Here is a 20,351-nt window from a genome sequence, read left to right on the forward strand (position 1 = left end):
TATTAAAGAGGAATGCATTATACAGACATAAGCTATATAGAGAGTTTTATTTATATATATAAAATCATTTGGTCTTTGGAATTTTTTGTGGAGAGATTAACCTGGATCATAGAATCTATAAATATTCAACAAATATGACTTTTTTTTATATTTCAATATTAACTTCATATTAAAAATTAGATGATAAATACAACATAAACACGATCAAATACAATAGATTTTAACTACCTATTTAAAAATGTTTTTGGAGAATAACTTCGGTTGTGATCTTCAGAGTGAATCCATTAATCAGCATCTGCTCCCTCACCAAAGCCTATGATGTCAGGTTTAGCGGCCATTGTAGTGATTATAATCTGCTTCACTGGCAAGCTGTGGAAACATGTTCATGTACTTAAATATGCAGAAAAATGTGTAATATATCCTTTCTTATTAGCCGTCTTCTACAATAAATGTATAAATCAGTATTTATTTTTGATCTGATGTATTATTAGAGCTAGGGTTCTGGGTAAACAGTGTGTGTGTGTGTGCACATTTATACATACTGCCATAGATGATTTTATGGCCTGCAGTTGGAAGAAAACACGACCTCCTTCTTCAGGGCACACAGCTCGCATGTCATCACGCTTCATCCCCAAAAGCAATGCTCCATTCATCATACCCAGGTTCCGTACAGTCCTAGAAACACAAAATTCACATTCATAAAACCTTAGGAAGGAAAAGGGAGGTGTGTATTACAGCACTGTGTTATAACTGAATATGGTGCCAACACTTTGACCCACAGCTGCTATCTGATGTAACAGTGCTCTGTACTTTACTCCTTCCAAAAACAGCAGAAACTGATTATGTGCAATAGCAGTAAGTAAAATACACATAAAGTGAAAATCCCACACATGTGTAACTAGTTTATTGAGTAACTCCACTCTTACAGGCTTCTGTAAAAGTCAGTTGTAATCTGTAATTAACACATTGGTGGCCCAATTGTGAAACTCGGTTGTTTAACATATTTAAATAACGTCAGCTTTTCTTTCTTTTTAATGTGGTTTTAACCAAAAGGCCTACAATAGCTGAATATGTTCAATATACATTTATAAAAAAATGTGTAAAACAATTAATCTATTATTTTAAAACTATCAGCATGAACAATGCTGTGTTAATGCTCCTGGTTTTGGAATTGGCAAATGGGTGTGATGATCAGGTATCCACATACCTTGGGCCGTATAGTGTTTGTGTATATTTGTACTATATTGAAAAATTATGAATGAACAGTATGACAATTCAGCTACTTAACGTCTGAACACCTGTGCCAAATGTACTTGGAATGAATGTTAAATGTATGGCAGGCTTTAAGGGACTGATAAGAGGAATATGATGATAAAGAGGGTGGGATGAACTGTGTAAATACTTGTGCTATCAGAGACAGCTGCAGTATTTCTTTGTTAACCAGTTACAAGAGTGTGACACTGCCATAACGTAACGCCTATCAGTCTAGCAGCTTTAGTACAAATATATGTAATCTGACAAAGAAGTCATGAAGGAAAACACCATGTCTCCACATTTGATTTCAAGCTTTATGTCACACTATAGAACTATTATAATTAAAGCAAGCTTCCCTTCAAGGATATATGAATATCAGTTACTAAATTCTGATGAAACATATGTGTAATGTCATGACCTGTTTAGTCTTTGTATGAAACCCCATTGAAGCTTATTGTATTGTGTGTCTTTTTAAATTGCAGTTAATACACAATGCTAAATAGTTCCTTACGAGTTGGAAAAGCCCTTGTACTGTAACCAGGTCCTGACTTCTTCTGGGCTGGATTTCATGTCGAGATTTGGAGGTCGATTCATTCTCTGACACAGTGGTACAACAGAAGATGAGGTTAAACAGCTCTTGTGTGTCTCGTTGTTTTCTTAACATTCAAATCAGAAAGGACATTAAATGATAGATGAGGCTTTAAACCTGGATGAACTTACTCCTGGAGCTTCACCATTCACAGGCTCTAGAACATTCGGAGGCACATGGCCTTCCTCGCCACGATTGTTTCGCACTATCCACCATTGCCTGGACTTGTGTACCACCTGTGGAAACATGTTCACATATAACATCTCACATACAGGGTGGTGTTTCTTGTATTTAAGCTAAGTAAACAATGGTAACAAAAAAATGTTGCTTGCGTGGGAAAGAAGGTATGCACCCTTTTCAAAAAAGACAAAAAGCAGCTATTAAATGCAGTCTGGCTTATCAGTCACACCCATATGATTTTATTAAAACTTATTTGTATAAAGAAACTGTTTAATGCAGATTTCACAGAAATCTTGATCAAAGGCCATAAATATGTAATATAGTCACCAGGGTTATATAAAATACAGTTCAAAATGTGTTGGAAATATATAAATGATAAGTAAAAGCAAACAGGAGTGTATGAACAAAGTTTTTTCCCCCTACTTTTCAGCAATAGATCTTACCTGTACCATTTCACCTTTCATCACACTCAGCTCCTGACGGTTTCTGGCTGTGAAATCGTAGATCACACGCATGTGGAGCGGAGGTTCTCCAGAGCTACAAGATCAGGCAACAAATAACAGTTTTGTAGATGCATAATTTTACAGGAATGACATTAACAGTGCCCCTAATGCTCCTAAATGTATGTATTATTCAGTTTATTTGTAAAGTACGTTTACGAGTAGACACTGACACCAAAGAGGTATTTTGATGTAGATTTACAGTATATTACTAATGTATAAGCCAGAGGTTACAGTCATACTAACTTTATAGTATAGGGGCAAACATTATTTAGTGTGAAAGGGTGTTCAGTATGAGCAAACAGGAGTCATGGAATAAGCCCAGGACAGTTGTTTTTCACATTGTTAATTTTTTGTATAAAAATGAATGACAATTTGAGTGAAATCATTTATGATTTGTTTGTTTTTCAAACTGAATGTCTAAAACAACCTTGATTAGAGTTTTTTTTTTTTTTACATACTTTACGTGATTAAGGTATTATGATTCAGATGGCAATACTGTCGACTCATGATGAACAGCAAGGAGCAATGAGTAATGAGTAGCATTATTATCACAAACTTTACCGTTCAGGCGGAACGCCAAAAGGCCTGTTATCCTGGAACAGAAAACAAATAGCTTGTGTTAACAATGTCAACATCATTTAATACACTTTACAAACAGTGATGGGAAGTATTTAGAGACTCTTCGATGTTACCCAATATCGCGCTGTAAATACATCCACTTGAACACACATACCATCTTTTGACTTTGCACTAATAAATATGAACAAAAAGTATGTATTAACTGTAAACAAAACTATGTTTAAAAATGGACACAAATTAAATTACTAAGTTGCCACTTTGTTGTAAAGGTTTGAGATATACATGGTCGATTTTGGCCCATTCATCTTGGCAAATCATCTTCAGCACCCAAGTCTCTCTAAGTGTTTCATAATTTATAAATATTCATAATATAATAATAAGTTTCATAATATAATAAATAGTCAGGGGATTGGCTAGGGCATGTAAATGTTTGAGAAGCTAGATACTTTGGCTGTATTTGCGGTCATTGTCTTTGTTAAAATGTCTATTTTGTCTTGTTTCAAACTCATCTAATGTGTCCCAGTACACGGCTCCATTCATGTTTCTTCTAATGATGTGTAATTGCCCACTGCACTTGTGTACCACCTGTGGGAACATGTTCACTCACAACGGCTCACATACAGGATGGTATTTCTTTTTAAGCTAAGCAAGCAGTGCAAACAAAACAACGTTGCTTGTGTGGAAAAGATGGTATGCACATTTTTCAAAAAAAAAAAAAAAAAAAGCAACCAAAAAGTGCAGTATGGACTGTCAGTCTTTTGTTTTGTTTCATCTTTTTTGTACGAAGTCTATAAAGAAATTGTCATGAAGCCCTAGTGACCAAAAGACGAAATATAGCTAAAGATTTATAATATTATAAGACTAAAAACTATGTAGAGAAAAACCTTTAGAGGACCAAGACTCTAAAGGCTCATCCAGTTCTGTATATACAGTCTTTACATTTAAAAAACCAAAAGAACAAAATCTAATGAAAATATACAGAATGATAAGTAAGAGCAAACAGGAGTGAATAAATCAAGTATTTATGACTTTATGAATAAAGTATTTAAAAAGCAGACCCATATCATAACACTCCCACCTCTGTACATCACTGTGATGTTCTTGGGGTCACAAGACCGCAAAACTTCAATCTCCAAACACTAAAAATGATGAATTCCAAAGAGTTCTATATTTGTTCCAGAAGAGTTCTGATTTGTCTGTGCTGCTTGTATATCTGAGAAGTTTTACACTGTGTATAAACAGACATGATTGTGGTGCAGTTCTTTGCTTATTGTTCCTGCTGCTTTCAGGTCTTCCTGCAACTCTTTCAGAGTGACTAATGTCTTCTATCTTATCTTCCTTATAATTAGTCTGAGAGCATCTTGTGAAATCCTGCACAGTGTACCTGTAAGTGGACAATCAGTTGTGGTAACATGAATGTTTACGGTCTTTGCTATGACTATGTTGCTTTTTCCATCAATGCTGTTTAGTAACGTCCTGGGAAAACTCCTGATCTTCATCATGACTGCTACTTGCTGTGTGAAATCTTCACAATCAATGGTAATGTCGTTTTTGATTACCGAGATTAACGAGTATTTTTTCACATTTCTATTTAGAATTTGATGTATGTTTATGTATAACAAAAGTTACCTCAGTGTATCTCTCTGGACTTTAGCAAAACAGAAGCTGGAGTGTATATTCTATATGTATAAGATGTGTTTTTTTCATACTGTAACTCTTCACTCAGGCACTAGTGAAACCTCATCTCTACGGTGATGGTCAGAAGTTTTACCTGTCCAGGTCGTTGCTGTATATCATTCTCAGCTGGAAACCTTTGACTGTTGCTCCGTGACAGAGGATGGTTCATGGGACCTGGCTGGGGAGGGGCCGGTGCAGGCGGCTGCCAACCATCATAAAACTCTGGAATATATGGTGGTATCTGATCTGCATTCGGCCAATTTGATCTAAGAATGAAGAGAGTGAATTCCAGTGTAGTACACAGCTTCTTGAGTAATATGACATTTGATACTAAACTAGTCCACACATCATTTAGTACATGCTGAGTTTCCAGTTTGTTTAGGTGCCTGCTAGAGATTTAAATAAATATGAGTACATTATTATTTAAAACATTTACAGTGATCAAATTTTGACCTCAACTATATTAATAAAAAATAATCTAGGCCAGGTTTCTTATAACCTGGTTTAGATCCATGTATTTGGAGCAGAGAGTCTTGAAGAAAACAGACCTTTCCACCTCATCCCTATGATGTTCATTAAGATTCTTGAACTGTGCAGTTCACTGGTGCAATAAATAACTTGCTCTCATATTCCTGGAACCAAGGCAATGCCAACCAGAACCAATGCCTTGGCACAAAGCACATTATCATACAGGACACAGTTTCTATCTGATGTGGATAAACTTTGGTAACATGTCTACCAGCTATACTGTGCTATGTAGACATCCGTTAATGGATATCATGGACCCTAATGTGCCAGCAAGACATCGACAACACACATTATGTTTGATTATTGAAGCCAACAAGTCTAATAAGTGGTGCATTCTGAGAGGCCTACTAATGCTAGATTCAGATGTTATTTGCTTGGCTGCGGCTCCTCTATTTGCTTGTACATTTCTTGCAATGCTCTTTAGATTCCACAGCTATTACGGCATTGTGGAGATTCAACCCATGCATTAAAGCAAATATCTAGAACAATACCCTGAATTAGTGCTAAAAACAACCTAAGACAATGTGAATACCTGTACGTCGTGAGCCGTTCAAAATTTGTTTGTGTCAGTGGAAATCCAAGTGAAGCAAGTTTATGAATTTTACGTTTTTTGTTTAATCAGCGAAAGTTGTTTCAAAAGCGTCAACTCATGTTATAAATGTTGCCTTCAGCATGCATTCAGGATTTACGTGATTTCTTGCATGTATTTTTTTGCTGGTGGCGTGGGTGGTTGGATCTATTTTTAGCTGAAGCTTGTTGGCACAACTATTTTGGGTGGCTGGATTGGATTATCTGCATTTACATTATTTCTTATGGAAAAATTTGTTTAACAATATAAATGTTTCGCGTTATTTTATTGTATTAAGCCAAGATAATTTCATGAATCATCTTAATCATCAATGGTCTTAATGCATCACTGCAACACTCTTCATGAGCCTCATATTGTAAATATTCTGACCTGGGAATATTCCAAGCATCTCCTAAACTGTTCCAAAGCTGATATTCCTCTGGAGTCATCACCTGGCTGAGGAGCTGCAGAGCTTGTTCTGTGAGAAAGGGACTCACAACTGCAGGAGGCACATCAGGAGGATACTGTTTCACCAGCTAAACCATCAGCAGGAGAGAAAAGTTAGTTATTCAAAGAGCCCTAGTACATTCAAACACAAGAACAAACAAAAAGACAGACACAAATCTGGACTTAGGAATAGAAGACTATCAGAAGTATTATCAGCACATGAGAAAGCTTCTTTTTTTAAACTTCTTGTGCATAACAATGACAAAAAGAAAATGCAAAATTAAAGCTTTTTGTTATTCCTTAACAGGTTAAACTGTAAGGCAAAGGCAACTGGTGAAACTGGTAAATACTCACAAAAGTGAGGAAGGAGAAAAGACTGTGGATAAAGTCAGGGGCCTCGGGATTATTTAAGTGTCCATTAAGTTTCCCCTAAAAACAATAACAATAAGACAATCTATTAGTCCCTATATACAATGTGGACATGGTGTCCTGGAGCATTTTAGCCCAGATGTTTCATGAACAAGTAGATGAGGTACTGGTTGATGCATTTATCATTCATTTTAATTTGCTGAGAAAGTCAAAGTATCAAAGTAATACTAAAAAACTAGATTAACATCTTTTACAGTGTGATAGTTTAAAACATTAAGTAGTTAACAACTCAAATATATTTAAAAGTAATAATTAAAAAAAGCTGAAATAAAAAAAATCTGACATGTAAAACAATATGCACAGATTTCTTGTAATGGACAGATTTGTGAAGGTCCAGTTTTCAACTTACAAGGAGATTAAAGCCATATTTAAATTTTTGAAGGCAGGCCATAAATTCCTCTATAGAAGGAAAGTTTTCACCTACACAGGAAATAAGAGTAAAGAATGAAGAAATTCTTATGTATCACTTTGCTGAAATGAAAAATCACTTAGAACACAATGCTGTTGCCTACCATATACTATTGTGCTTTTGCCTTTCTTTTTCTTTTTCTTCTTTCCGGCCTCTTGTGCTAAAGCTGCTTCAACTTTGCCAGTAAAGAACTCAATGTCAGCCACAACATGGTTAAAGATTTCCTAGAGAGAAAAGATATTTAAATAAATGTATAGGCAAACAACCAGACAAGCATGTGCGTGTTTCAAAATGATAAGACGAAAGGATGAGAAGAAGTTAGTTATTTAAAGATAAACTGACCACACTCCTCTCCATGTCGTTAGGAGAAGGCTGCTGATTTGTTTTGTTTGGTCGTTCATGCATGCCTGGTTCACGATAGCGCTCCTCTCTGGGTGGAAACACTGGAGGCTGGTGATCATCTGGAAACAGAATTTTGTACATAAGAAGAATTAAGAATGAAATCATGGATTAAATCTAAATTGAAAAAAAGAAATCAAGAACTACTGCTTTAAAAAAAATAGTGGGTTGTGACATAACATTTTCAATCAATTTATTAAACCTTTTTTATACTACAGTGCTCTTATACTCTCGATTTAGATTCTGATTTCCTTTAACAGTAGTTCCTGCTGCATGGCAATTTACATGCTTAAATAAGTATGCATATTTTAACATGTAAATATTTCTATGGTACCTTGCAGAGGGACTGTTATGCCAGACACTTCACATAATCTAAGATTAACAGTTAACAGCATTTTTTTTGTATGGTTAAGCATTGTGTAAGAAATTTATTTAACATTTATAGAAGGAGTCTCCAGTGTAAGCACTTTGTAGCAGTCTGAGGTAAAGCTGTTCCAAGAAATGATTCCAAGATAGAGGACTTTGTATTTTCTGGTTATTCAGTAACATGAAAAGCTGCATGTTTTGCCTTATTAACTTACAAAAATGCAGATGGTGAGGGAACTTTTGTATATAGCTGTTAGAAGTTCAGTAATAACACAAGCTAACTTTCTTCAGAGACGTTACACAATGTAACTATAAACAGATTTGAAAAGGTGGTTCATAGGAAAATAAGTAATATTGCTCTGTTGCTGCTGATTATTTATAGTTGTATATTATTTATATTATTTTCATATAACAGCATACCCTGTCATGGTTTATTTCTTACTTAATCACAAAATCTTACATTGTGACTGTACAATTCTGTACATTCACTGAAAAGGATTTGAAATAAACCTGCAATGAGATTTCTGACTCCACTTGAGATCCACTTGTCCATCTGAGGGTAACCTATACTAGTTCCATGTGGATCTCTACAACAGAGGGATCTGTTTTCAGAGAGAGTTACAAGGAGATCGCCTTTAGGGTGCTAAGAACCATGAACTATACAAGAACCCTTAAGAAACATTTACAAATAAACAAGGTTTGGAAGTTATACCTTGTCCAACTTTCTACATTAAAAACAAGAATAATTTTTTATACATTTTCGACCATTTCCTGCCCTTTGTTTCACCGTCTCAGACACTTCCTTCTTGTTGTCTTGGTATTAACCGTCGTCCTTGTTTTGGCATAAAACTTAACTCAGCCTGCAGAGGTCAAACAGCCACTGGAGCTGAAACTGCCTGGTGATGTGTGGTAATATGTGCTGCTGCATTCTAGTGCATCCTGTTTTTTGTTGTTCCTCTTATGTAAGCTAGATATACTGTGCTTCTCGATAAACTTTGGAAGACTTTTCTCTCTGGATTTCATGTCTCTGGAACAGGTAGCAGCAGCACTGTGAACCTAGGCATCTTTTTGATCAGAATCGAACCCATCAGCTCTTAAGTCATTTATCTTTATTCTTTCTTCCAAAATTTGCTATTCCATTAATAGATCACTTTCCTTCTTTCTGTATACATTTGGATAATGAGGTTTTTAAATGTTTGGCATGCTTAGCCAAAGTTTTTTTTTTTTTTACCATAGTCTTGATAGCTGTTGGACTGAGAAGGAGGATACTCAGGTGGAGGAGGAGGTGTGGAGTGCACTGGAGAGGGGACAGGTCTACGAAAACCCCCTGAATAACCTTGACTTATTATGTTCTCCAGATTACTCCTGCAGAAGATATGAAATATTAATACAGGGTTTGTTTGCACACATTGCTACACTGCATACTGATATGCACATAACATTTTAGAAAAGATATAGCAATTTTTATTAATACTTTCTTGACGATTTTCTCAAGAGCAGACACACATTCCCAGGAGCACCTGCACATAGCAGTGTTCAGTACCTGATGTCCAATGGTGGTTCACTTGGTGGGAGTCCTGGATGTTCATCCATGTACTGGATCACTCTGTCTAAGTCAGCTTTCACCTCTTCTGCCTGTAAAATTCAGAAATACAAAATCCCTTCACCACTACACACATGTAGCACTGACATTACTTTTCCAGCTACTATATCTGTGTGACTTAAAACAAAAACACATTTTTTAAACCAAGTGCTCAGTTCATATATATATATATAAAAAACTACTTTAACAACAATATCTCATTCTATGGAATTACAACAGTTCCTCAAATCCTTCACCAATGTCAGTTGCTGATCATAGTGTCACTTCTTGTTTGGTGGATTGACTGTTTCTCAAGCTAGCTGTGACATTAAGGTGTTTAAAACCCTTAGCAATGTTACTTCTCCTCAGACACTCATACCAGCATGATACCAACACTACTGCTATGCCAGTGTCACTGCTGTGAGATCCTGAGAAGAATCTGATAAACAAATGATATCTGATTAGCCATGGACGTAATGATTAATGATTACAGTGCAGCTAATGGGCTACAGTCAGTAACTGTATCCATACAAAGTGCTGTTATACGGTAGGTGAGCAGTACCTGGCAATAAACTGTGTACATCTAACTGACTTACCGACACACAAAACTTCAAATAGGTTATTAAGGGAAAAAAAGAACAATGCTTATTGATTTTCACAGCGAGCATATGCAATAGTGAGATTAAAGTCCTAACCCCAGTTTCTTCACACTGGAACAAGAAAACATTTTGAGCCCTCCGGCTGTTGTCCTGAGCTGTGATCATCAAGAGGGAGTCATATATACAGCTGTCCAGAATTGCTTTCGTCTGTGAGATGCTGCCAAGAGGAAGTGAATCCAGGACCTCCTGGATTCAGCAAGTCAGGTCAGCAAGTTCAGTCGGTTTGGAGGAAAAATGAGTATATAGAAGAGAGAAGAAACAGTATAATTCAAGCACATTAGATACTGTATATACATGCCCTTATGATATTCCTAAAAATGAAATAAAACTTGTGCTATAAGGTAATCCCTGACCTTTGTTTCCACGTCACACAGCTGTAAGTGTCCACTCTGCACCTGCAGGATCATATCCTGACCCCACACTTTCCCTCGGCTCTCCAGACTCTTCAGCTTGGCCACGCTGTCATCAGAGTTGCTCGCCTCCTTCCCATTTAACTCGCACGTAAACAAGTGCTGAGGAATCAAAATAATTAACAAGAAAAGGTGTACTTCTGTATAATGATCATTGTGAAACTTAAACTCTTTATACTGGAAGCATGAATAGAGGGAGAGAGTAAAATCACAGCAAAACTCCACACCTAAGGGGCTTTTCATCAACAATTACTACTTCCTTGTATGTGTGTACAGAATGCTGTATATCTATCTACTGTAACTATTTGTTCTCTTTAACTGGGCTGTTTCCTGTTTAGGTGATTAGTGGTCCATGTTAACTCATGTCTGTATACATTCATCTAATATTAGATTTATATATTTTGTATAATATATATTTATCTATCCATCCCATTTCTGTACGGCTTATCCTACAAAGGATTACGTGGAGCTTAGAGCCAGTCCCAGGAGACTCTGGGCACAAGACAGGGGACAACCTAGCCAACCCATCAAAGGGCACAATCAAAGGGTCACATCCAGACAATGTAGAGATGCGAATCAGCCTACAATGCATGTGTGCACTGGAGGAGGAAACCAAACTCTACGTACAGAGGGCGGCGAAAGGAACCAAACCCCATCCCTGGAGGTATAAGGGAAATGTGCAAACATGCTCATATCATATCATATCATATCATATCATATCATATCATATCATATCATATCATATCATATCATATCAATTATTATAATATTATTATAAGAATTAAACAAATATAGTGAAAACATTAAATGTTCCTGATCAGTACATGCCTCAATATAACAGAATTCTCATATATCCAAACCTTTTTATGAATGTTGTATAAACTTACATACTGTATAGTATATTCAAAATCTATCTATATATCCTTCTTGCATTTGCTTAATTAAAAGAAAATACAGCCAAAAAATAGCTAGCAGCCCACACAGTTGTCCCTCTGGGGGATTTTCTTACAGTATACATATGCAGGGCCCTTTACCAGAGGGTTTCCTTACAGAAAAAGACCCAAGCATCTTTATTCAGCCTAAACATTTAACCATCCAAAGTGAGGTTTGACTGATTTAACATCTCTGTGCTTGGATTTCATTGTGCCTTAACTGAACATCTGAATTTATAAAAGTGTCCTCAAAATTATACAATTGTGAATATACTACACGTAAGATATACTATTCAGGTGATTTGATAAAGTTATACTCAGCTAACAGATAAGGAGTAAACTGGATGCTGTGATTCATAGCAGCTTATTACCAAACTGAAGTTTATTACTTTCTTATAACTGTTTTAGTCCTGTTATACCACAGCAATTTGTCAACCGCCAACAAATTATTAAACAGTGACACATCATTTGATACTATGGGTTAGTTCCTGTTATCACTTTTTTCTCGCACGCTAGAAAAATGCAGCTCGTCATATTAGCACTAAAGCACAAAGTACTAAGTCCTTTGTCCTGAGAACACTCTTGTGGTGGAAATGAGCAGATTTTCTTCTGACTATCTTCTGACTATTACATTTTATTATTAGCACTGACGCTGGACACTCCTTCCCTAAATGTTAAATAAAGATTTCCCTACAGAAATATTAGATGATGTGGAGCATCCATCCAATTAATCCTTGTAAAAAAAAAAAAGTTGTTACTATGGAGAGGTATATTACAAAAAAAATTACTAGAAGTATAATTGAAGTAGAACAGTGCTCTGGTATAAATAATGCTATTAGAGGGTTCATTATGTTTTCAACGGGTTTTACGGTCAGGCTCAAAACTTATGTCTAAAATACTTTGTGATGATTAACTTATACCAGTACCAGTGTTCTAAAAATGTTGGCTGGGTTTCTCCTTACCTCCACTCTGTACAGAAAAGCATCTCCTTCTCTGTTTATGTTCTCCAAATATTCCTTCCTTTGCACTGTGTTTCAGGAGAAAACATGGAATTATAAACAGAAGTCAGAAGTCATACTGTAGTCCTTAAAAAAAAAAAAAAAAAGGCCTGAGGCTTTTACTCACTATAGATGGATTTTGCACTGGGTCGAGACATATCAGTCCTCTGAGAGGTTGCTTCTGAGGAGAAACCTCTACAATATAAACACAATACAGTCTGTGTATCTGAACTGCACCCCATATGACACATTAGCAGATAATACTGTAGTGGATGGGAGGTTTCACTTTACATCAACCTAAAAATATCTTACAAACAGTTGCTAACATTTTGTGCTCCATATTAATAAGCTTCAGTAATATTTTTATTGATTTCACTAACGCTGTTCTTATGTATTTGAAATGTTTTAGCTAATAATGCAATTTTTCATCATTAACATCAGATGATAATCTATTTAAAAAAAGCCCTTGGCTTTAAAAATTACAAAAAACTCTGTGTTATTTTTGCTGCAGTGACGCAGTATTTGACCTGATACAGAAAAAAACATGATAAATGATTTTACGTCAGCACTAGATATTGCAACATCTGCTTTGCACATGGTTGCCAGATTGAACTAGAAGTTTTTATCCTAATCAATTTTTCCCTAACAGAAACCAGGCCAAGCTTGACTGTAACTATAAAAATGAAAAAATATGTGCAAAACCATACAACAGTCATACAGCTGATGAATATTCATAAAATATCAATATTCATAAAACGTAGCTAACAAATTAACATCTAGTGTGAGGTAACTATTAATATTGAACAAATTAATGTATTCAAAATATTAAATGAAAGCTGCCATATATAAGTTTGCGGCATCCTGAAGCCATTCTTTCTTCCAGCTTATTGTGGTTAAAATGAGCATTTAGCTAAGTGAATACCTTGAGGGGGAAGTCGGGCCATTCATGAACATTCTTCCTTTCCAATGTCACACACCTATTTAAAAAACAGAGCTGGCAATCTGAACCAAAAAAATATGAAAATCTATTCATATTCATTAAGGTATTTAGTGACCTTACATCAAATATATCAGTAAACTAAAGCTTCTAACTTTTTTTGGCAATAATTTTACAAATCTTGCAATCATTAATTACATGTTACTAAATAAATATATATATATATAAAATATATAAATATATTTTTAAAATATATAAAATGATGTTGTACACCAAATTATTGTACAAGTTTATGGTTAAATCTTAAAATTACAGAAGTTTTACACTTTACCTGTAGGATTTATTTAAACTTATCAAGAACAGTTTCAAAAATAGGTTCACAAAAAAGTTTGCTCACAACTGTTATGGGTCTGAAAGACAATGTTTTCTCAGTACAGTTCTCACTGTATTATTGAAATTAAACGTTTTGATCTACATTAGAGTAACGTAGTAAGATCTCATGTCAAACAATGGAAAATTCCAAACCATATTATGGAACTACATGTCTAAGCTTTCTCAGTTACCCTCTTCATACCAAAATGACGAGAATGATTGTTCTTAATTGTAAAGCATATAAATGTACCACTGTCAGGATATTAAAATTGATCCCCTTCCTAGTTCATCAAACAAACCCCATCCTTACAAATCTTTAGACAGATCATTAAATATCTCTCAAAAGTACATTACCTGAGAAAATCTGTATAGTCCCAAGTTTAATGTTCCATTATTAATCGCGGTAAACCACCATTTAACACAAATTTGCCGAACGTTTTCCGTTTAGCAAATACCCTAGTGCAAAGTCCAGCTGCACCTGTAGGATCAGAGAGGAAGTACACAGAGGTAGGTTAAGACGCTAAATATAAGCTACTCTAATGGAAAATCCAATTTTATATACTCAGTCCAAAGGTTGGGAACACAAAGGCCAACACCTTTTTTGCCAACCTGTTCAAAAGGCCCAAGATGGTGCATGAACTGGGGACAGCTGGAACGTCACGCTCCTGGATAATAAGCTGGTGATAGCATTTATGGCTAGCTTACACTTGGAAATTGGAATTTGTACAGGATGGTTGTCATAGTGCTGAATGTCAATAATTCCATCGTTCATAATCAACAAATGAAAACACAGTGACTGGTCTTCTGGAATAAACACACAGAAGCTGGTTAGTGAATAACCAAATACTTTATTCAATGTGTATGTACACTTAAAGGACAAGATCAGACCATCTTTACGAGGACACAGTTTATTCATAAAGAAAAGCAGGTGGCTCCATTGTGGATTTGGGAGAGGTTCATCAACAGAAACCTATGCTGTGGCTTTGGCCTGAGTGGCTTTAGCCAGTACTTTCAGATCTGAGATGCACTTAGCAATACTCTCCTTTTCCTGAAAATCAAACAGAGAGAGAGAAAAAAAAAATCAATTGGGAGAGTTTAAGATGAATATGTCTGTGATGAGTAATGGCTCCGTCTAGTGGCATGAGTCAATGTTGCATTTAGAGGGAGTTGGGCAGTTCCACCTCCCACCTTATGTATAAGAAAGAAAACCTTTTGTTATATAGATGTGCTATATGAGATGCTCATTAATACAAAATTAATGCTTACACCCGCCCTGAAACATTTAATTTATAGGCCACATCCTCATCAGAAACAAATGTACAAACATTACTTAAACAGTTCATTTACAAATGTCTTGACATTTTTATGTAGTAGTTCTCAGAGTTAAGTCTGTGAAACCCACCAGTCGACTGTGACCTTTGTGATGTGTTTCAGTGATGGAAACCCCAACCAGAAGGTATTACATTTAATACTGAGTTATTCTTCTTCACCAATCAGTTGAACAGGTTTAATCAAAACTGCCAAAATTCACAGTGACCTGTATCTTGAATCTGATGTGTTGTCTGGTGTTCTGGTTAATAAATAGCTCCATTGTTAAACACATTTAATGGACTAACATTTAAATAATTGAATTATGTTCTTATGTTTGTGCTAAACATACCTTTGGAATTTATTTTATATTTAATGTGTCTGCAAAAAAGTAAATTAAAACAACAACAACAAAAAAAAAGCATCTATCCTTTCTTATAGTGAATTTGGATCCTAACAACAGTTACCGGTTTTAGCAGTGCCTTTGTTTATTGCATTATTACTGGTATTGTAATGCTTACAGCTGCACTGTGCTTATATTACTAATACAAAAATAAAACTGACAGCACTGCAGGCATTTATTTTTGTTACATACAATAGTGTTGGGCCAATCTTAAATTACACATGCACCATATTCAATTAATGCACTACCAACCCAAACAGATAGTAGTGCGACATGTAACAAAAAGGGTTTGACAAAATGTCTACAGCAATTAGGCAACCATTTTGTTTTTTTCACATTAAGAGGCTCCAGAAGAAGTAAATATCAAGGACCTCAAGGGTTTAGGAGGGTTTTAAATCCATAGCCAGACAAATCCAAAGACAAGACAGTGATGAACCATGTACCTGCTGTGGTGTGATGCTCTTTATGACGTTCTGCTCCACCCAGTTGACCATGTGCTCCTGCTCCATGCGGTGCTGCAGATGCTGAAGTGCCACCTGGTAATCCAGCCTCTTCTTTACCTCATTGGTGACCATGTGAAGCCGCTCCCTGTAGTTGGTCTCCAGCAGCATGGCCACATTGTTCTGTAAACCAGAATACAAGAGACATGTTTAGATATAAATTTACTGGGGTGTGTTTGATCCGTCAGAGAAAGTTAGAGACCAGGACAAGGACAATTATAGTTTTCATCATACATTTATAGCTTAAATGCCAGCTCAGGCTGTAGTTTGATTGCCACAGTACTTATCGCTTGAACACAAAATACAGATTGTGTATAAAAACTTTCCTTTTATAACAAGCAGAATCCAATGCCAACGGCATCACCAGGAATGTCTCTGATGTCAATAAGTCTAGTCCTTCTTGTTACTAATTTGTATGCTTTAAATACACTCAGAATTTACTTCAGATTAGAAGAAAAAAACATACATGAACAGACAGACAAAAACATAATGCCATTAGCACCACCTGGTGGCAAAGACATTAAAAAAAAAAGCAAAAAAGCATGTCTCTGACTTCCTCACCCTCTTGGCATCGAAAAGCATATTCCTTCCTTCCACTCTCCACTGCTCCTTCTTTTCTTGCTCGATGGCATCAGCCAGGCTGCCCATGGCCTGGTCTTTCACCTCCTGGATCTTTGCCACTTTCTCCTGCAAGGAGAGCAAACAGGAAATGTCACGGTTTGTGGAACTTAAGTTAAACCGCTTAATACATTAATTACTGCATGTCAAACTGTTCCAGATTAAACAATCATTTCCTTCAAGGAATTTCTGTTTTCAGTATGTTTTTCACACTGAACAGATACTGCAGTGAAACTTTTTTGTTTCTTGCACTTATTTATGCATTGTCATTTTATATTGATTTTTTTAAGGATGCAGTCAGTGTGATGGTGTGCAGACTACATATTTTGATTTGGTTTGAAAATTGTACTGTGAGAAAAATCAATAACATAAAATCTCATAGTAGCATGGCTACAGAAGTAGCAACAAGCAAGTTTGCTTAGTAATACATACCATTTACCCATTATTGTTATGAGCATACTAGCTAACCATCATCTGATCCTGCCTGGTCTTACTTTAGTATGTGAAATAGCAGCATTCACTTAAAATGCATTTAAAACCCACCTTACCCTGCTTTTGTGTTAGTGAGCAACAAGCCATTTGTCCTGCTTGTAGACTGTCTCTTGTGGAGTCTCTATTGGGCAGGCACTGTCCATATAGTGCTTTTAGTTCCTATCAGTAGTAGCCAAAATGTACGGTCTACAGCACACATTTGCTGTAATATATATGATTTACTTTTATTTAAAATGTATAAGGTTTTAAAAAAAGCAGAAAAGTGAATATGTTGTTTGTTTGAAGTATGTTACATTTTATTAGCAGACTAGCAAAGTAAGCTGACTAATACTGTAATTGCTGCACTGATCAAGGGCAACACAACACAACAATTGCACTAAAGCAGCATGATCATATTAGCAAAATACAGTTAGCAGCCCAAGCCAACTATTCTAGCTACATACACACTGTTTTTATTCCATTTTTTTTGGTGTGAAAAAAAAGTTGTAAACAGGGAAATGGGGGGCAAAAGGTGGTACTACATTGGGCATATGATTCGTCAATGAATAACGCAGAGAAATGTGAATCTGTGATGTACATAGCAAACTGCCATGTCACCGTGTCTCTCACTAGTGTGAACAGTTATCAAGGCGTAACAACCACAGCGTGTACCATAATGTACAAAAGAATGAACATGACTATAATACCCACCTCATTCAATTTGTCTGCAAAAGCTGCTACTTGGGGACCAAACTTCTTGACACCATAAATGAAAACGGCACCAATGGAAGCAGCAGCAATGGTCTCATGGTTGATGACGTAGATCTCCTTAGAGAGCAAGTACAGGAGCAGACCAGTGCCAAGCATGTAAGGTCCTGGAAAAGCAAGCACGTTATTACTAAATCTGTGACACCTGTAATAAAAGTTGAATGGCTGCTGGCTGAAAGATACCTGCAAACACATATTTGCCTGAGCTAAACACAAGTAGCTAGTGCAATGTGAACATATGGTGAGCTACCTAGCTGCTTAAGTACAGCAACTTAGGAAAGAAGTATATTCATTCTTGACTAGCAGGACTTTGGAAAACATGGGCTATAAGCTGTGGTGTTCTCTCCACGCACTGCAAGCAAAAAATATCATCTTAATCTGGATAGAGCATGTCCACAGGTTTAATAGCAATGTGATGTTCTGTATTAGTGAATTTAATGGCTGGGGTGTGCTACAATTCATATTGCAGTTGCATCTGAGTTCCCACAAACCTGCTAGTTTGCAAATCAGAAATAAGTAGGTAGTAAAAATCATTCTAATTTCAGACAGATCATCTCGGCCAGCGTATGTTAATGCGCTACAGTTACAGCACAGAGGTGCATCACACCAAAAAAATCAAACATGCTACTTTTAAAGTCAACAGGACGTAGGATTTATTTTCTTCATCTGGTTGTTGTTAACTAGGAAACTAATGCTCCATTCAACTTGACTAGTATGTGGAAATTTTCAGTCTGCAATGTCATTTTCAAGCTTGATTAATTCAAAATATGAAGTCGGGAAAGACAGATGCCTTCATGTTAGTATTTTCTCAGCAATAAGCTAGCCAGCTAACTTCGATGTGTGATTACATTTTTCTTCTCAAACGTGTATAGTCAATAGAATTATTATTAATTATGTTACAAATATGTCTACGGTGATTGATAAATAAAATGCAGTCAATGGTAAGAGCTACTTTGTTTACTTCAGACACTGTGTGCAGCCATATTGACTTGACATCTCTCCCTAAACAGGGAAGGAACTATTGCTGAGAAGACTATGATCTAGCAAGTTTATGTGTAGGAGTTTCAAGTTTAGGGGTCATTGGCTTTTATTGGTTGGATATTGGAAATTACAAGCTGTAACCTCTAGATAAATGTTGCGTATTTTTTTCCGGAATCCTTATATTGTTTACAAACAAAGACACATAAAAATATATATAATTACCCGTGACACCAGTCTTTGGGTACAGCAGTGTGAAGAGCTCTTCTGGGAAAATTCCATGGCGGACTTTTCCTCCCTTCTCTGGCAGAGGGGGTACAGGTGCCAGGCTCTGAGGAGACGTGTGGAGGGAACGAGACGCCTGGATCACACTGAAAACAAACATTTGATAGACTTTCACTTCCAAAGTTAAATCAATTTCATTACTGACATATTTCACGTTCAAATTTTCATTTGCAGAAAACAAATCACTGACTCGAAGCATACATACCAGGGCCCAAAGGAACCAGTGTTTTTCAGGGCTGAACCTGCAGACAGATAACATACATGATCCATTATGTCAATGTCATTCACAATGAGACTGACAACAATTCCATACAGAGTTGCTCAGGTGGCAAGCTGGATATGAAGAAATGTACACGACCTCTATCAAAGTACACTGAAATATGCTGTAGCAGAAAGACGTTCATTTTTGCACATTTCACTTTGCCATCTCTTCCACAAGTTGCATTTATTACAGTCTACTGGATCTAATACATTAATCCTTTCCTTTATTGATCACAGTAACCTACCATTTTATCTACAGGTCAGAACAGTGCCTAAACTCTCCAACAACATTATACCTAGCTCAAATCCATTCTGCACACTAGCTTGATGTAATCGTATATAAAAACTATACTCCAGTATTCACAGCTCTCCTGATGTAGTGTGTAATACACGAGTTTGGTCTAAATGAAGGACGTCTGGTCTGGACATCTGACGTTACCGGCATTGCATGGTTGTGTAGCTAAGGCTAATAGCGTCTAAGCTAATAATTAGTCTGCTGACAGTACAAATATCAACAAAAATCTGCGGGAAGTATTTTAACTCCAACTACTAAACTACTTCTGAAATGCCCGTGTATATTTTCCCTAATCTCACTGGGAAATTCATTCAAAGCATTAGCTAGTTAGCTAGCTAGCTAGCTAGGCCTGCTCTTTTTACCCTTCAACTTCACATTCGCCATACGTTCCGAGCAGCATAACTAAAACAACTGTAAAGCAACAACCTTAGAATTTTTTTGTTTGTTTAAACTGACCAACCTGAAACTATCACAAGTCTGGACAGCATATCTGGAGGAAGGTAGGGCGATAACCCAGGCCGAAATGTATCCTTTAGCAGACAGTGGCGCTCCTCGGCCTCACTGTGCCCTTCTGCAACGAGCAAGGGTGCTACAGAAATCTCACATGTGATATCGCGAGAACTCGCTTAACCGCTTCAGTAACATC

At 36.4% G+C, this 20,351-nt stretch overlaps 2 protein-coding genes across 3 annotated transcripts; both read right to left on the minus strand.

The window, feature by feature from the left end:
- Positions 1–74: 74 nt before the first annotated feature.
- On the minus strand, positions 75–14,339 carry eps8l3b (EPS8-like 3b). 2 transcript variants are annotated; one of them, XM_058389866.1, is made up of 20 exons: positions 14,173–14,339; positions 13,432–13,486; positions 12,637–12,704; positions 12,474–12,538; positions 10,523–10,681; positions 10,206–10,355; positions 9,472–9,563; positions 9,160–9,293; positions 7,506–7,624; positions 7,267–7,387; positions 7,104–7,174; positions 6,680–6,754; positions 6,269–6,414; positions 4,877–5,048; positions 3,088–3,119; positions 2,467–2,560; positions 1,975–2,079; positions 1,766–1,851; positions 543–675; positions 75–369 (listed from the first exon to the last, which is right to left on the minus strand). In XM_058389866.1, the coding sequence occupies exons 2-20, from the start codon at positions 13,461–13,463 to the stop codon at positions 328–330; spliced, it is 1,896 nt and encodes a 631-aa protein (XP_058245849.1). In that variant the 5' UTR covers positions 13,464–13,486; positions 14,173–14,339; the 3' UTR covers positions 75–327. The 2 variants fall into 2 exon arrangements, with proteins under 2 accessions (XP_058245849.1, XP_058245850.1); XM_058389867.1 differs by having other exon boundaries at positions 13,432–13,511.
- Positions 14,340–14,646: 307 nt separating this feature from the next.
- On the minus strand, positions 14,647–20,319 carry atp5pb (ATP synthase peripheral stalk-membrane subunit b). The gene is made up of 7 exons (XM_058389868.1): positions 20,166–20,319; positions 19,355–19,391; positions 19,090–19,235; positions 17,830–17,993; positions 16,591–16,716; positions 15,973–16,152; positions 14,647–14,866 (listed from the first exon to the last, which is right to left on the minus strand). Exons 1-7 carry the CDS (start codon positions 20,191–20,193, stop codon positions 14,789–14,791), a joined length of 759 nt encoding a protein of 252 aa, XP_058245851.1. The 5' UTR covers positions 20,194–20,319; the 3' UTR covers positions 14,647–14,788.
- Between the last annotated feature and the right edge of the window lie 32 nt (positions 20,320–20,351).

This window comes from Hemibagrus wyckioides, linkage group LG05 (assembly GCF_019097595.1).
Source record: "Hemibagrus wyckioides isolate EC202008001 linkage group LG05, SWU_Hwy_1.0, whole genome shotgun sequence".
In the NCBI taxonomy this organism is placed as follows: domain Eukaryota; kingdom Metazoa; phylum Chordata; class Actinopteri; order Siluriformes; family Bagridae; genus Hemibagrus; species Hemibagrus wyckioides.

Bases quoted from the DNA above. Each gene is read 5' to 3' on its own strand.
- atp5pb (XM_058389868.1), bottom strand. From the start codon at position 20,193: ATGCTGTCCAGACTTGTGATAGTTTCAG. The intron at 17,994-19,089 runs GTAATTATATAT...TTGCTTTTCCAG, and splicing joins CCCAAAGACTGGTGTCACGG to GACCTTACATGCTTGGCACT. The intron at 16,153-16,590 runs GTGAGGAAGTCA...TCTGGTTTACAG, and splicing joins TGCTTTTCGATGCCAAGAGG to AACAATGTGGCCATGCTGCT.
- eps8l3b (XM_058389866.1), bottom strand. From the start codon at position 13,463: ATGTTCATGAATGGCCCGACTTCCCCCTCAAG. The intron at 9,564-10,205 runs GTTAGGACTTTA...TGAATTTTACAG, and splicing joins TCCAGTGTGAAGAAACTGGG to GCAGAAGAGGTGAAAGCTGA. The intron at 2,080-2,466 runs GTAAGATCTATT...ATGTTTCCACAG, and splicing joins TGAAAGGTGAAATGGTACAG to GTGGTACACAAGTCCAGGCA.